This window comes from Nyctereutes procyonoides, unplaced genomic scaffold (genome assembly GCF_905146905.1).
Source record: "Nyctereutes procyonoides isolate TBG_1078 unplaced genomic scaffold, NYPRO_anot_genome, whole genome shotgun sequence".
Lineage (NCBI taxonomy): Eukaryota > Metazoa > Chordata > Mammalia > Carnivora > Canidae > Nyctereutes > Nyctereutes procyonoides.
The window spans coordinates 1,802,653-1,819,616 of record NW_026575115.1 but is presented as its reverse complement, the minus strand read 5'-3'; the positions used below and the strand labels follow the sequence as shown (position 1 = coordinate 1,819,616).

General features: G+C 36.6%; 1 protein-coding gene across 5 annotated transcripts in view; it reads left to right on the top strand.

The window, feature by feature from the left end:
* WDR17 (WD repeat domain 17) overlaps nucleotides 1-16,964 on the top strand; it is a 79,032-nt gene that overhangs the window by 26,509 nt on the left and 35,559 nt on the right. For all 5 annotated transcript variants that reach the window (XM_055333783.1, XM_055333782.1, XM_055333786.1 and 2 more), the window contains 7 exons: nucleotides 1,288-1,539; nucleotides 3,822-3,944; nucleotides 6,860-7,044; nucleotides 9,302-9,470; nucleotides 12,287-12,378; nucleotides 14,587-14,669; nucleotides 16,578-16,664. In XM_055333783.1, coding sequence (XP_055189758.1) covers nucleotides 1,288-1,539; nucleotides 3,822-3,944; nucleotides 6,860-7,044; nucleotides 9,302-9,470; nucleotides 12,287-12,378; nucleotides 14,587-14,669; nucleotides 16,578-16,664 — 991 coding nt within the window. The remainder of the gene's footprint in view (nucleotides 1-1,287; nucleotides 1,540-3,821; nucleotides 3,945-6,859; nucleotides 7,045-9,301; nucleotides 9,471-12,286; nucleotides 12,379-14,586; nucleotides 14,670-16,577; nucleotides 16,665-16,964) is intronic.

Sequence of the window (16,964 nt, the reverse complement as noted above, 5' to 3'; positions counted from 1 at the left end):
GTCATGATCCCAGGGTCCTGGGATCGAGCCCCACATGGGCTCCCTGCTCAGCAGGAAGTCTGTTTCTCCCTCCCCCTCCATCCCCTCTCCCCCCACGCTTGTGCTCTCTCTCGCTCACTCTCTCAAGTAAATAAAATATTAAAAAAAATCATAAAGAATAATGTATTCTGACAAATTTCATCCCGACCCAGAAACTGTGAGGTTTTCAGTTTATTTTACAGATATCTTATATATCCGTGGAGATTTATTCTTTTCTGCTTTTATAATCCGATATGTTGAAAAACCATCTGTAATGGTGATATTACAGAAGGAGCTATGGTATCTGTCAGTTGGGTTATTGTTTGTAAATCCCACTTAACAGTGTTTGTAATACTTAGGAGGAGTTGAGTCTTTCTGTGAAGACTGTGGTCTCTAAACACCATTTGTTTCGCTGCCTTTCCTCTGGGGACCAGGGCAGGGGATGGGGCGGGGGGCCTAATTGGAGCCACGCCTGGGGTAACTGCAGAAGCACTTTTACCCCATTGCTACTCATGTCTAAATTTGGAAGGAACAAGAGGATTGCTTGATAGTCCTTTGCTTCATTTAATTCTGCATGTTTTATGTCCCTATTTTTCTGGCTGCCGTATTTGTACTGGTTGTCAGGAGTGAGTTATGGTTATGACACCTGCTGTGATGCGTGAGGAAGGAGTGACAGTCAATATTGATATGTTGCTTGTAACAGGCCCCACTGTTCTTAGCACTTGGAGTGACTAACTCACTTAATCTTGTACAAAACTCCACGAGCTAAGTACTGTCACGTTCTCCATTATACAAATAAAACACTGAGCGGCCCACAGAGGTTCTGTGTCTTGTCTGGGAAAGCAGAGCCAGTCGGTGGTGGAAGGACGCTTTGCACCCAGGAGGTGGGCTGCAGATGTGTGCTTTTAATCACAGCAGGGTGTTCCTTTTGGTAAGCACTTCCCGTGCTACACTGCCGTCACTCGCTGGAAATCACAGTTGATGACAAGATCATGGGTGTTGTTTAATCTGTCTTTTCCCTTGGTATTTCAGTAACAAATAGGAGCAACAGTCAGGGCACTAGAGATTGCCAAACCCAGCAGTTCAGTCTGACCTTCCTCTCGTCCCCCTGCATCCATGTGTTGATGATGACCTCTGCACAGAAATGCCAGATATGTGTCCCCGTACTCTCAGAGGCCACTGGTGTGCCGAGAGGAAAGTAATAGCATCTCAGTCGTGGCTTTTCTTTTGAGTGTTTTGTTTAAGATCTTTTTCTTTATGTCTTAATAGGTAATAAAAGTCAGAAGCATGTTCTGAGACCTGAATCTCTTGAAGGGACAGATGAAGAGGATCCAGTGACAGCCCTGGAATGGGACCCACTGTCCACAGATTATCTCCTGGTGGCTAATTTGCATTTTGGAATTCGCCTGCTAGATTCAGAATCCCTTTATTGCATAACGACCTTTAATTTTCCCAGTGCAGCAGCTTCTGTTCAGTGCTTGGCCTGGGTTCCCAGTGCTCCTGGGATGTTTGTAACTGGGGGTAAGTTGACCCTGTTCCCCAGAGTTTTAAATATATGTGTATTCTCTGTGTGAGTCAGAGAAATTATACTCTTTTATTTGTTACTTTTGTGTAAAATGTATTAATATCCCAGTATTATCATTTGTTATAGTAAATGCCTAGTTTACTGTATGTCATTAACATAGTGCAAATAGAAATGAAATTAATGGAGTGCCTGGGTGGCTCAGTTGGTTAAGCGTCTGCCTTCGGCTCAGGTCCAGGTCTCAGGGTCCTGGGATCAAGTCCCACATGAGGCTCCCTGCTCCACGGGGCATCTTGCTTCTCCCTCTGCCTCTGCCACCGTCCCTGCTTGTGATTTCTCTCTCTCTCTCTCTCTCTCTCTCAAATAAATAAATAAATAAATAAATAAATAAATAAATAAAATATTTTTAAAAAGTGAAAATAAGGCCCAGTTTTCCAGGTTTCCAGTAATAAATTGGAACGTATTCTATATGTGCACACACGTGCTCATGTTTTTTTGTTTGTGTATAGAAGACAAAGACAATTCAGTTTCGGGAATGGAAAGATGACAGTAGAAGTATTGACTAGAATGACAGTTGATGTAGATGGGAGCTCTGTGAGCCTCACTGATAATTTGGACAGTCAGTGACCATGGGTACCTAGGTAGACATGGTACTTTCAACCTAAGTTGGAAATGAAAATGCAGTTTATCATTATGGCTTGAAAGGAAGTTCCTTTATGATTTCCCGAGTCATGAAAGAATTAGTAAAGCTAAGAAGTGACGGGATAGGAAGATGAGGGCATTTAAGCTAATAATTAGGAATTAACTCCTTCTACTGTTTTTTTTTTTTTAAGATTTTATTTATTTATTTATTTGAGAGAGACAGAGATAGAGCACAAGCGGGGAGAGAGGCAGAAGGAGAAGCCGGCTCCCCATTGAACAGGGATCCCCTGACTTGGGGACCCCAGGATCATGACCTGAGCTCAAGGCAGAGGCTTCACCAACTGAGCCACCCAGGCACCTTCCCTTCTCCTGTTTTCCTAGGATCCAAGAGAGAGGCCTCTGAAAGACTGAGTACTTTCAGCTACTTTATAACTATTCCCATATTTGTGCAATGTGAAATGAGAGTTTTTATTCTTGGAACTGTCTTGAAGAAATTCTTTACTTCTTTGAACACTTATATTTATTACGTGTGGAAGTAGGAGTCTTACTTATACATCATAACTGCCTTTCGTTCCGTAGGACATGATTAGTGATAGACATGAATATTTTAAATATGTTGTCATTAATTCCTGAGTTAAAATTCACATGCCATAAAACTCAGCATTTTGAAGCGTGCAGTTCAGTGATGTGTCATCACAATGATGTACGACCGTGACCGCCACCGCCCTGTGGACGTTTTCTCATGCCCCCATAGACTCTTGTTAGTGGCCATCACTCTTCATGAACCCCTCTCTGTGGCCCCAAGTGCACGTGTGTGTGTGTATAAACTACTAACTTACCTTCTGTCTCTGGGAATTCACCTTGTCTGGACACTTCATAGAAATGGATCGTTCAGTACATGCGTCTGGCTTCTCTGGTTCATCCACATTGTAGTGTACGTCCTTCATTCCTTTTTATGGATGAACGATATTCCATTGTATGGATGTGACCGATTTTGTTCATCCATTCATCAGTTGACAGACATTTACCCATTTCTACTTTAATGCTGTGACAACGTTGATGCACAGGTTTTTGTGTGGACATGTCTTTATTCTTTTGAGTACAGTTGCTCAGTCAGATGGTGACTGTTTAATTATTTGAGGAACTGCCCAAATGTTTTCCAAAGCAGGTTATATATGATAGGAGGGATTTTCTGGAAGTGAGAGAGCTGTCTAATTGGTCTTTCAGTACATTTGGCAGTCTTGGTTGCAAGGAAGCAGTTTACAGACCTGTCAAAGACAACGTATTATTTAATATTATGGGTAGAAAATTTTTGTAGCTGGCTTTCCTAGAGCAAATGTGTCAGTGGGGTGTTTTTGGGGGATCAAACTCTGATAATGACCTTTGTAGGAAGCTGCCAAAGCAGGCAGTTTTTCACCCCAGGAAAGGATTCAGAACAGAAAAAAGCAAAATAAGCCAAAAATTTAAAGGATGAATAGCATTTCACCTGTTTCTTTGTGTTACTGCATAATATTGTTTGAAGAATGCCGATAAGTGGTGCTAAAAATCTTGCAAGTTGACGTTTTTGTTACTACTTTTATGTATGGGCATTTTATGTTTCAAGTAAAATTAGTTAACTCTTTTCTCTTGATTTGACTAGATTCTCAAGTGGGTGTTTTGCGTGTTTGGAATGTTTCAAAAACAACGCCTATTGAGAATTTTAAATTAAAGAAAACAGGGTTTCATTGCTTACATGTACTTAATTCTCCTCCAAGAAAGAAGTGTAAGTAAAAATATCAAAATTTAATATTTTTCAATGTCAAACTTACTACTATCAAATAAGATGAATGATATAATGATATAAACACCAAATACTATATGCCATTGAAAAGCAGATTTTTTTAAAAAAATAGCCTTTGACAATATATATATACTAAAAGAACCATCAAGGCCACCCAATAGCTAATATTACTAAGTTGAAAATATTTAGAGCCAAGGTACATTTTTAAAATGCTAATAAATGAGAATATTAAGATAATCTCAAATTATCTACATGGGGAAAATGAGGAAATGATATTGGTGAAAACAAGAAATATCAAGAGTAATGGATCATATAAAATTAGTCTGAACAAGGAGACTTAATGTTTTAAGTGTGGCTCTTACACTGTAGGGTTTATAATAAAGTTGAAATAACTTAAATATTTGAAATATAGGATCTGGAACACATATTCCATGTTTGAATACCAGATGTCACTGGATTAGTAGTTGCTATTTTGGATATTCTTTCTTTATTTTTGTGTACTTTTTTTTTTCCAGTTACCTTTTATTGCTTCTCTAATTAAAAAAAAATAACAAAAGGCACTTAGGCTATAAAGGCAAAACTCTGGAGTTTGCGGAGAGGTTTAGAATTTGAATTTTTCTTAAACATGAGAGAAAAGGGATTGACTTCCAAGTAAGCCAGGCCTGATGACTGTGTGTGCCTAGTAGTACTTTCATCTTTGTGTGGGTCAGAGAAGAACATGGGGAAGGGGATGTAGTGATTGAGCAGTCAAGAGTTACTGACTCCTCTTACTACTGTTTGTCTTCATAATATACTAAATAATTAGCAAGAGCTATTCATTTTTTTGGATCATCTAGAATCTGTTTTTTTTTCTTTTTAAGTTTTTGTTTAATTTCTAGTTAGTTAATATACAGTGCAATATTGGTTTTAGGAGTAGAATTCAGTGATTCATCACTTACTGCAACACCCAATGCTCATCACAAGTTGGCAAGATTTCATTCTTCTTATGGCTGAGTAATATTCCATTATATATGTGTGAGTGTGTGTGTGTGTGTGAGTGTGTGTGAATGTATAACCTACATACACCAAGAGGCTATTCAAAGTAATGTTATTTTGGTTGCAAATTTAGTAGCAAATATAGTGGGTAATGGAAAATAGGGGACAATCTGTGTTTGAACCTCTAGACTTTACAAATTTAAGTTTTTTGGGCAGCCCCGGTGGCCCAGCGGTTTAGCGCCACCTTCGGCCCAGGCTGTGATCCTGGAGACCTGGGATCGAGTCCCACATCGGGCTCCCTGCATGGAGCCTGCTTCTTGTGTCTCTGCCTCTCTCTCTCTCTCTGTGTCTCTCATGAATGAATAAAATAAAATCTTTAAAAAAAATTTTAAGTTTTTCTGTGGAGTCCTAACACTTCTGATTCCTGGAAACTAGAGGGTATAGAAACCTTAGGGACAGAGAAGTAATATGCTGGAAGCCAGCATATTGTTTATGCATCCTGTACCTTTTTAAAGTTTTTTGTTTTCTTTGCTTGGTTGCTATCACGGGATGACTGAAATATTACAGATTCTCTTCTTTCATATTTTTTCTTTTTTTTCTTATTATAAGAGTAGCCCCTGCCCATTAGAGGAAAAACCAAAACTATGAAGAAGCATATACCAATCTTGTCATTATTAAACATATCTTTTCAGGCCTATTGTTAGACATCTTGTCCCCCCCCCATTTTTTTAAAGTAACAAAGTGTGGAATAAAAATTATGTGAAAATGAAAATTTTTAGTTGTAGACATACTCACCAAATTCTTTAAAAATATAACTTACAGATACATAGGTGCATAAAAGGTGTCAACACTAACCACACTGTCAGTAAATTAAAATATTAGGAAAACCAGCCAATGAACATATTAATTCTAATGAAGCCATCAGCAGTATTTTATTGAACCAAATGCCTCGTTTGTTATTAGCAGTTTATGCTAATTTGGACTTGCTGTCATTCTCAGAGTCTGAGAAACGAGTGTTATCCAAATGAATGCAATAAGGAATATCATATTTGGATTAAAAAAGAATTTACTGGGAAATATTTATCTGTATTTCACTATGTAATTAATATAGATTGGTCTAAAAAATATAGATTGGTCTGATCATTTCCAGCAGTATCATTATTTTGAATTATGTTTGCAAGGAAAATATTCATGTTCTAAGGAAAGACTTCTTGAAGATAAAATACAAGACAAAGGATATACGTAAGAGACATTTATAAAATTTAAAGTTGAGAAATGGAAGTGAATTAACAGTGAAAAAAAAAACCCAAGGAAGAAGAAAGAAAAATTGAGATGCAAATGTATGTCAGGCAGTTGTGATTCTGAATTTGGGTGCTAAATTACAGTGAATTATAAGGAACCTTAAAAAGAATTATTTTCATTAGATTGGAAATTAGTGGAAGAGAGTTATTAGCTTTAAAATAAAGACATTGTTATGCATGTTTGTGTGTGTAGGGGGAAGCAAGCCATTAATCAGCATTTTGAAAGAAAATTCTAATTAGAAAGTAATCATGCTGTGCCTTAATTTATGGGGCCATAAGAAACCAAATATTCACAACATATTTTGGTTCCTCACTAATTTTCATCCAGTTTGCTCCACCTGCATGTTTATACACCTCTTCACAATAGCGTCCACTTTTACATTTACATCTGTATAATTTTTGGCAGTGCTGAGGAAGTACTTCTCTGGCAGAAAATGTGGTTGTTGCCTAACGGTTTACTGATAGAAATTCTGGGTAAAAGAAAATAAAGGGAAATGTTTATAAATTAAGCCCTTTATAAATTAAGCCTTTATAAATTAAGCCCTTAAATTAATAAATTCATTCCATCTTATGGGAACCTGTTGCTGTAAATATTTACCTGTGTATTTTCTTCTTCTTTAGTTTCAACCCAGTCTCCAACTAAAAATCATTATACGTCCTCAACAAGTGAAGCAGTTCCACCCCCGACTCTGACACAGAATCAGGCATTCTCTCTTCCTCCTGGGCATGCGGTGTGCTGTTTCTTGGATGGTGGAGTTGGACTTTATGACATGGGAGCCAAGAAATGGGATTTTCTTAGGGACTTGGTATGTCTCTGGTCTTTCCTTCTTTTATACACAACACTTATGTGTTAGTTCATGAAGTTTACTTTTACTTACATACCAAGATTGTTAAAGTTACTTCTGTAAAGAATTCTATGTTAGGACCTTATCTTGGTTCGCTGAAACATTTTAGACTATGTATGGAATGATGGATGACAAAACTATGGCAGTTCTTTAAATTTTAAATGTTAAACTTCTTTATTAATGTTTTCTTTAGCTTAGCCCGATTACTCTGCATGGTTGGTAGTCTTCCCATTTTTCTGTACACCCTGTTGATCTTTCATATAGTATTGGAAAATTACATTTGCTGTACTATATTTTGGAAGCAAAATGAGAAATATTCTTTCAGGAGGAAGGACAAGCCCATCTCTGCCAGTTACCGCAAGCTTTGTTGCTCATGTCTGTGAAATGAACAAAGGGTCGGATTCAGTGTTTTCTAAGATTTGTTGCTATTACCAAAGCAACACGATTCTGTGATTCTATAAATTTTTGTTCTTCTGATCATTAAGCCTCCGTATAAAATATAATACAGGACTCACGTTCATGACTGGTTTGGTTCTGTGCTGTGGATAAAGGTACCTTACCTTGGTGCCAGGCATCTAAAATAGTGCTTGGCACATAGCAAGAGTTTAATCAGTTTTGTTGAATTAATGAGTCTGAACCAATGGAGGCATGTAATAATATATATTGTAATGCAATTAATATTTGTCTAGAATCAGCTTTAAGTCTCCCTATTTCAGAGTGCATAAAAATGCTTTTTTATTTTCTACAGGTTTGCGTTAGATTCAGCTAGACATTCAAGAAACTTTTAAATGTTTTTTTTCACCGAAGAAAAATTTAGAAAAGGAATCTAGAGCTTTAATCACCCTTATATATAATAATATATATGTGTAGCTTATTTATATATATATTCCTTTGCAGATATTCTCTAGATTTTTTAGTCTTCTTGCCATGTAAAATATTTTTCCAGTGTGGTAAACTCTTTCTATACTTTAAGGTACCATTTACTTTCCAAAAAATTTATGAAATTGAAGGGAGAAAAAATAACAAAGCGCTTAAATTTGTAAAAAAACTTACATTAGCAAAGGAGTGGTTATGCGATCTAAGTTCAGTAGACTTTCTGTTGAGTATGTATCTTCGTATTAAACTATATTAAACTCTGTTATTTTATAGTCTATAAAAACTAAAATTTTCCTCGATTATAAATTATTTCAGTTTTTTTTTTTCACTTTAAAAATGCCTGCCAGGGGATCCCTGGGTGGCTCAGCGGTTTGGCTCCTGCCTTTGGCCCTGGCCGTGGTCCTGGTGTCCCAGGATCGGGTCCCGCATCGGGCTCCCTGCATGGAGCCTGCTTCTCCCTCTGCCTGTGTCTCTGCTTCTCTCTCTCTCTCTGTGTCTCTCATTGATGACTAGATTAAAATCTTTTAAAAAATAATGCATGCCAGTCAGAAGAGAGTGATATTTTTCCTTACAACATTCAAAGAATAAAGTTGTTAGAAAATTTTGAACGAGACTAATGAAAAATCAAGGCTATGCTGGATTCTTCTTATTTCTGCCAAAATGATGAAGTTCTTTTGGAGTATGTCATTGATATATTAAAAAAGAGGATATTTGCATTTAAGGATCTATAGTTTCACCTTCATTTTGGTTTTTATTATACTTCTAGAATAAAATAATAACTACTAATAGTTAATTGCTTTATATATTTCTAGCATGGTATCTCACATATGATAATCAGAAAAGATACATTTTTGGGGTGCCTGGGTGGCTTAATCAGTGAAGCGCCTGTCTTTGGCTTAGAATGTGAACCCAGGCTCCTGGGGTGCAGTCCCACTAGGGCTTCCTGCTCAGCGGGAGGAGTCTGCTTCTCCCTCTCCTTCTGCCCGCCGCCCCCGCCCCCAGCTTGTGCTCTTTCTCAAATAAATAAGTAAAATTTAAAGTCTTAAAAAAAAAGATGTGTTTTGCATTCTTAAGGTTGACAAATGACACTTTTTTGAACATCTTTGTATTTAGTTGGGATTAGAGGCATTGTGGTTGAATAAAATCTAGGTCAGCACAGAGAATGTTCAGCCACAATGGTGATTCCAATTTTGTGCTAAGATAATTGTGTGTGTTATATATTATTACACAAATACTTATAAACTGTAGTACATATGTCAACTTGACTATATACATTGTGGTTTGTTTATTAATAACATAAATTTCCCTCAGTAGTTGTGACTTCTGTGTGCTGCATTCCTAGGGACATGTGGAAACTATCTTTGATTGCAAATTCAAACCTGATGATCCCAATCTTTTAGCGACAGCTTCATTTGACGGCACTATAAAAGTCTGGGACATAAACACATTAACAGCCGTGTACACCTCCCCGGGGAATGAAGGGGTCATTTACTCCCTTTCATGGGCTCCAGGTAAGAAGTATTTTATTAAAATCAAGAATATAATTAAATGACTTTCCCAACTTTTATTTTCATTTGATTTATATTCTTTTCACATTGCCACCTTGCTCCAGATGACTGTAGAGGCCAATTAGTACCAACCCATATATTGGCTCAGTTTTTGTGGGATTTTCAAATAAACTGCCCGTTGCACAAGGCACTTTGATTTCTGGGCCTTTCTATATGACATAATCATATAGAAAAACCACAATCAATGAAGATGATCCTGACCCATCTAATTTTAGCTGCATTTGTATAGCTATGCCTTTAGAGGTATAACACATTTTATGTGACAAAAGTTTTCCTTAAAATCTTCATGTGAATCAAATACATGAAAATAAAGAAATAATAAAACAAATTATCATACATATCTTTCCCTGATCCATCTGTTTGTAAATATGAATGATTATACATAAATCACAGTTCAATTTCCACCATGTAATTGTATATAAATTCCACCTCTGTAATATTGAAGAACTTTTATGCCAGATAGGGTCTTTTGTTTGATCTCTGGGGGGAAAAAAAGGCTATTATTATAACTTCCCGTACATAAAGAAAAGATGTCCTTGAAACCTATCTCTGATATTTTTTTCAAAATATTATCTCCCTATATCATTTTGCACCCCCAAATGAATTTTTCATTTTATAAAGTATATAGAATACTTTTCTTATTTGTCCTGGTGATAACATATTAATTTAAAACTCACATATAACCATGATATAGCTCATTTTTTAGAATATCTTCTCATACACAGGGAGTTTTAGCCGTGAATTTCTGGGCTGTCTGATTTTAGATGTCTTGAGAGATTCTGGGAATCTCTCGGATTTTATGCTAAAAGTTTTAGCATATATATATTTATATATATATGCCTCTATCTGTCAAAGATTATCATAGGACTTAGATTTTCAGAAAGACCTGTGATACCAAAAAGGCTGAGAATGTACTGCTGTTTTATTTATCCCTCACATTGCATGATGGAAAAAAGATCCAGAAAAAAGGTTTACTTCCAACTCTTCATGATGGTAATCATTCCTTTAAGCAAAACATCCTTAGTGCCATATGGACACAAGGCTGATTGAAACATAAAGTTACTTCACCAGTTAAGAAGGGAGGCAAAAAACTAATTAGGTCTCTGCCTAAGAAGGTCTACTGCCTTCTTCATAGCCCTCCCTGTTTTCCGTTGTGGGATTACTAACATTTATTAAAGAGGGTTGGGGGTCCGAGAGGTTGAATAACTGATCCAAGACGACGTGCATAGTGACTGGTGGTGGAGTCAGGTCTGAACGCCTATCAATTTGATCTTCCAGCCTGGACTGCCAGGCAGTGGCCTCCACTCCTGCGCAGCAGGGTCCTGGCCAGCAGGGCAGTGACACAGCGCTAGGGCAGCTCCTAGGTAGACAGTCTTCCTCCTAGAAGATGTTACATAAGTCTCCAACCTAAAACTTAAAAGGAAGTTGCAACCATAAAAACCATTGTTCTAATTCATCACACACGAGCTCCCATCTTACTTAAAGCATCATTTCACTCTCTACATGGAGACTTGGCCTCAGGAAAGTAAAAATGTTAGAAAATGGCCATTCTTTAATTTTTTGAAAATTAAAAAAAGTAGTGATGAATCACTACTTTTAGTTAATATGGTTAAAATATAAAAGATTAATGAAGGTTGATAAGGATGGAAGTAGGGTCGAGGATGGAGGATTGCATAACTTGTGTGATTTTAGAGTAGCTCCCACAAGAAAAGTATAAATTAATTTGGAAACTTCTCCTTAATAATTTGAGGACCCAAAAAGGGGAGCAGAGTGAAAATACTAGAAATATGGTAAGGACTTATTTTTTTAGTTTTATAATCATTTATCACAAAGTATTTCCACCATGTGTTAACTCCTAACTAGCATGGGACCACTGTTCCTTTCTTTTAATGGAGAAAGCCTCTTCTTTGACTGCCTTGCAAAAAATATTTAAATACTAGGTAATCTACTAACTTAGCAGCAGTTTGATTTTCACAGATTTTTTTATCTCTTAAAAAACAAAGAACATTCTTTAAGTTTTTGGTTTAAAAAAAAATCTGAATTTTTTCATGTGTTTTGCTTACAGAAATGCTTTCCCAACCAAAAAGAAAAAAACTTACTAGATGTAAAGAAAAATGTAAATACTGACTGGAAAGGAGATAGTATTGAGGAATTATTGAAAATTTTGGTATTTATGATTGTGATAGGTTGGTCATGTTAATGAATGAGTCTTTTAGACATCTGTACTGAGGTATTTATTGATGAAATGATAGAATGTCAGAGATATGCTCCAAAGAGACCCAGGAGGGACAAAACAAGACTGACCATATTTTGAGAATTGTTGAAGCTGTGCGGTAGATTCTTCATACCATTCTCTTTCTATTTGCATACATTTGATAATTTTCATTGCAAAAGAAAAACTTAAAAATAATTACTTTGCAAATTGCAAGTCTTACATTTTCAAAAATTACGTTTTGAAAAGAATTATATCAGGGGATCCCTGGGTGGCTCAGCGGTTTAGCACCTGCCTTTGGCCCAGGGCACGATCATAGAGTCCCGGGATCGAATCCCACGTCAGGCTCCTGGCATGGAGCCTGCTTCTTCCTCCTCCTGTGTCTCTGCCTCTCTCTCTCTCTCTCTCTCTCTCTCTCTCTCTGTCTATAATAAATAAATAAATAAATAAATAAATAAATAAATAAATAAATAAAAAATCTTTAAAAAAAAAAGAATTATATCTGTGGCAAACATTCCACATAATGTCTAACAAATTGTTTTCCAAGGTGATTTAAATTGTATTGCTGGAGCAACTTCCCGAAATGGTGCTTTTATTTGGGATGTTAAAAGGGGCAAAATAGTGCAACGATTCAATGAGGTAAGGTGTATTTATTGCTACCTGAGTAGTACAATGTCTTATACCACCTCATTTTTGTAAATGCTTTTCTGTCTTAATTTAATAATCACCAGGTCGACATTATGTTCTATCGCTGGAAAAAAAAATCCAAGTGAACATATACATGTTAAAATGAACTCTGAAAAATGTAGTTGGGTCTAAGATATAAAAATTCACCTAAAGTTGCATTAGAGATTCAAAAGAATTCTGAATCATCCTCCACAAAATTATCTGGGCAAATATTCAATATTTGTAAAAAGACTAAACTCAGGACAAGTTCCAAATTACAGTCTAAATTCTGTTAACAGTTAGCTTTTAACATAGCGAGAATCATCTAATGTCTTGAACCTGATTCTTTGCCTGTAAGATGGTGAAGTTGGATTCTAGAATTTCCTGGATTTCTGTCCTCCTCTTGAATTCTGTTATTCCAGGACAAGCACTAATACCTCCCCACTTCCTGCTCGTAGTGTCACAGACTGTACTTCTGCCTGGAGTGAAACTGTCATCCCCTATTTTATGGAGTTCCACTAATATTTGGACACCGCATGTGATCTCATGATAATATGTTGCATGTGAATCAAGGGAAATAGGATAGGACCTCTCACTCTTCTGAAATTTCATTCATATCCAATGATTACTGTTGAAGTTTATTGAATATATAACTTATTTGAAAATGCCTTATATTTGAAACTTTGAAAGACTTATACAAAAACCTGATCTTCCTCTGAGGATCAAGCAGCTGTGATCTTTTAGGGGACACTACAGCACTGTGGCAGATGCAGGGCATTAGGGGACCTTTACAACCACCAGTAAACAGTGTTGCTTCTCAGAGGAAGCGTTGACAAAGGACTGTATACAGTTACATCCCTCCTTTTCTCTACAGAACAATAAATTCAGCAGTGCCCCCAACCTGCTCTTTGCCCTCCCATCAAGAACAGCACTTATCCCATAATAGTCATGTAAAAAGCAAAGAAGAAATGAATCTGAGAAAGAAACTTTTGACCTAAAATCAAAGATGCTGTCCTGAGGCATCACATCTACACCGTGGCCTCTGTGACCTCAATATCTGCCCATCGGCACTGCACCCTGGCATCAGGGGTGTCTCACACCCATGTCTGTCTTCCCAGCATTCAGGAGCTTAGTTGAGGCTGATACAGAAGTGCTTAAACCTAGGATAATAGATGTCGGGCCGTGCTAGCTTGAGTTAACTGAATTACATATGTCTCACAGAAGGAAATGCAGGGTCTGAGAAGCCCTAGGTGCACTTTTCCTGGGGTAAAGCTGATGGATGGGGGGCCTCCACTCCTTCAGTTACATGAGTATAGAGACTGCCTCCACTTTATACCAGTCTTTATACAGCTACCTACCTTCACCCCCCCCCAAAGAGGAAAAAACAGCAACTGGAGACCACTTTAGTAAGGTCACCCTAAAACTCAAGATAAGATGTCAATTTAATCTCTCCTTAGCAGCAGCCACAATTAAACTACTATATAAAGTTAAATAAAAGCTGGAAATAGATTGATTGCAACCTTTACTCACCCATGTCCCAGTTGACGAAGGACATTCCCTTATATAATATATTCCTTGTGGTTTTACAAATCCTCATCATACTGGTCGTAACTATCCCTTCCCCTTCCCCAGCCCGAGAATGCAGAGGAACAGGTCATATAGAGTGATTTGTTACAGAGAAAACCTTAACTATTTCTCCTTTGTTTTTATAAAAATAAAAGTTTGAAATTTAGAAGAACCAGTAATAATGATTGCTTGCATTATTTCCTACACTGTAGCTATGGTGGCACTAGGTCAGGAAGCCGGTAGATCCCTGTCTTCGTCTCCACACTGGCACTTCTGGAAAAGGCACTAAGCAGAGCTTTAATCAATAGATGGCTGAGGAGGCAGGTTCTGGCTCTCTACTAGCATCTCCAAAAACAGAAATAGGGCCACTTAATTGATCTCTTAACTCAGGGTTTTATTTTATTTATTTATTTTTTTATCAGGGTTTTATTTTTTAAGCGTGATAGCTTTCTACATTTTTAAAGTATATATTCAGCTTTCTGCTGTTGACAGTAATACCTCTGTCAGCATGTAGAGTAAGTTCCTAACAGAAAAGCAATACTAGAAGAAGTAAATAAATAAGAGAAAAAAGGGGTGAATTATTTTTTATTGATAGGTATTTTGCATTTTTTGAAGCATGGAAAAAATGGAATATTCTGCGTTGCCTGGAGTCATAAAGATTCCAAAAGAATAGCCACCTGCAGTGGTGATGGTTTCTGGTAAGTACTATGTATGAAGTTGTACTGCTTGTAAAAGATACATTAGATAATACCAGTTGTGTCCTGTTAGCACATAAATCAAAGTAGTCAATGAGGTTCCACCTGTACAGCTTCTACCGACTGTCATAGATACAGGTAAGCCCATATGGGCATGTGCCATACTGCTCTATCAGTAATAAATAAGTGTGCAGTGATACTTAAAAAAAATAAACCAGTAATGTCTTTCTAAACAAAATACTACCCAAGTTATAAGTAAAACACTGTGTGTGAATTGCCTCAAAGAAACTTTAAGAACTTTTCACTAAGAGTCTAAATTATCCTCACCACACTTTTGGGGGAGTGTTATTTCAGTTTTACAGGTGATTCAGGAGATACCAAGTGCTCTAGAAACTTGTTTATGGATTAAGCATCTGCCTTTGGCTCAGGTCATGATCTCAGGGTCCTGGGATCAAGGCCCACCATCGGGCTCCCTGCTTGGTTGCTCAGTGGGGAGTCTGCTTCTCCCTCTGCCCCTCTTCCCCACTCGTGCTCTCTCTGTCTCTCTCACATAAATAAATCTTTTTTTAGAAAAATAAACCTGTTCACCTTTTGTAGATGCTATTATTAAAAAAAGTATGAGAAGCCTTTATAAGAAGGGATAAAGTAATGGCTGCGGGAAATGCCTTTTTTTGGAAGGTGACTAACATCTCTGACCTGGTGTTTCAGAAACAAGTGCTTTCTTAATTCTGTTAAGTACCAGGCAGAAGTAGGTTTCCAAGGAATATATGTAAGGGAAAGAATTGTCTTGGAGTTAAACAAATATTTTTATCAAGATGATGCTATTGTGTAGCTATAGGTATGGCCATCTTTCACAGGGGGTATAGACATGCGTAGTTGTTGAGAATATAGTAAAGATGGTCTCCTGTTAGGTTTTGCAATACCCGGCCCAATTTTCTCATCCTCACATTTTAATTTCAATGAAAAAGATAGTTGTTATGGAAACCAGAGATCTTCACAGGAAGTTGAAATTTTCGGAAATAGCAATATTAGTGATTTTTTTTCCTGAAAAGAAATTTATTAATTGATAAATACCAAAATACAAAAGATGTGTCTCAGAGTTTTTTGTTAATGCGATACCCCATTAGCTTTACATGTACTTTGAGGACCCCACTGGTTTGATAAATACCACACGTGATGACTAAACATTTGTAAGCATAGGTCACTACCACTCCCCAGTAGCCTCAAAAGTTTTCATCGGCCTAATATTTTAGAGGGTCTTTTCTAAAGACTTAAGACCCTCTGATGCATTAATTTACACACAGCTTCATCTTTTTTTAAAATGGAATCAATAGTCCTTGTGTTATGGAAATGGTATAGTCGGGTATTAGAGTTTCTTTAATTTTGTAGCTAAAATAGATCCTTTTGGGGAGAAAAGTTCCTCCAAATGTCTAGTTTTATCACTTAGAATATGCCACAAAAATGTTACAACTTACATGTCTTGGACTTGGTGTAATAGTATGTGCAACCAGCACTTATAAATGAATTGTTTGAAATATAAATTTTGAACTGCAGAATTTTGAAGCTGAAAATTGAATGCATATTAGTTATATAATTGTTTTAAAATATATGTATTAAACTATGTTTTTCCTCAACTAAAAGTATTCTGTTAGAAATAGTTTCTAAATCAAAATTTATCACATTCAAATTAATTTAAGTGGATGGCCATAATTAGTACTATCTGATGTAAATATACTTAACTTTTAGTTGGTAATATCATTTACTCAGTACTTTTAAGTTTTCCCTGTGCTTTGAAGATAAGGTCTCTATCCTAAAATACTTACGTTCGAATTATTCAGTTCTGGCTTTGTTTTTATGAATAATGTGTTTAGAATGTTGTTTTTTCTATTAACATACTATACTTAATTTCAGTATTATTCGAACAATTGATGGTAAAGTGCTACACAAATACAAACATCCAGCTGCTGTGTTCGGTTGTGATTGGAGCCAAAACAATAAGTAAGAATTTTTTTCCCCAAGATAAATAATAACTTCTGAGATTTTAAATAAGCGTGAAATTTAACGTTATTCCCAGAGGTAAAGCTCATCACTCTATTTAGGTAATGTTCTTGCTGTCTAGCCTTGTAATTGATTGTTCATGTTAGCTGATGCATTAGGAAGAAACATAGAATTAACTAATAAAAAATGGAAATTAAGTCCAATCTGCATGTGGCTTCTACCATGGAAGTGCACAGTAGAAGCCTTTCCCTAAACCCTTTTAGGAATCTCTCCAGATGTCCACCACGACTTTCTATTGCT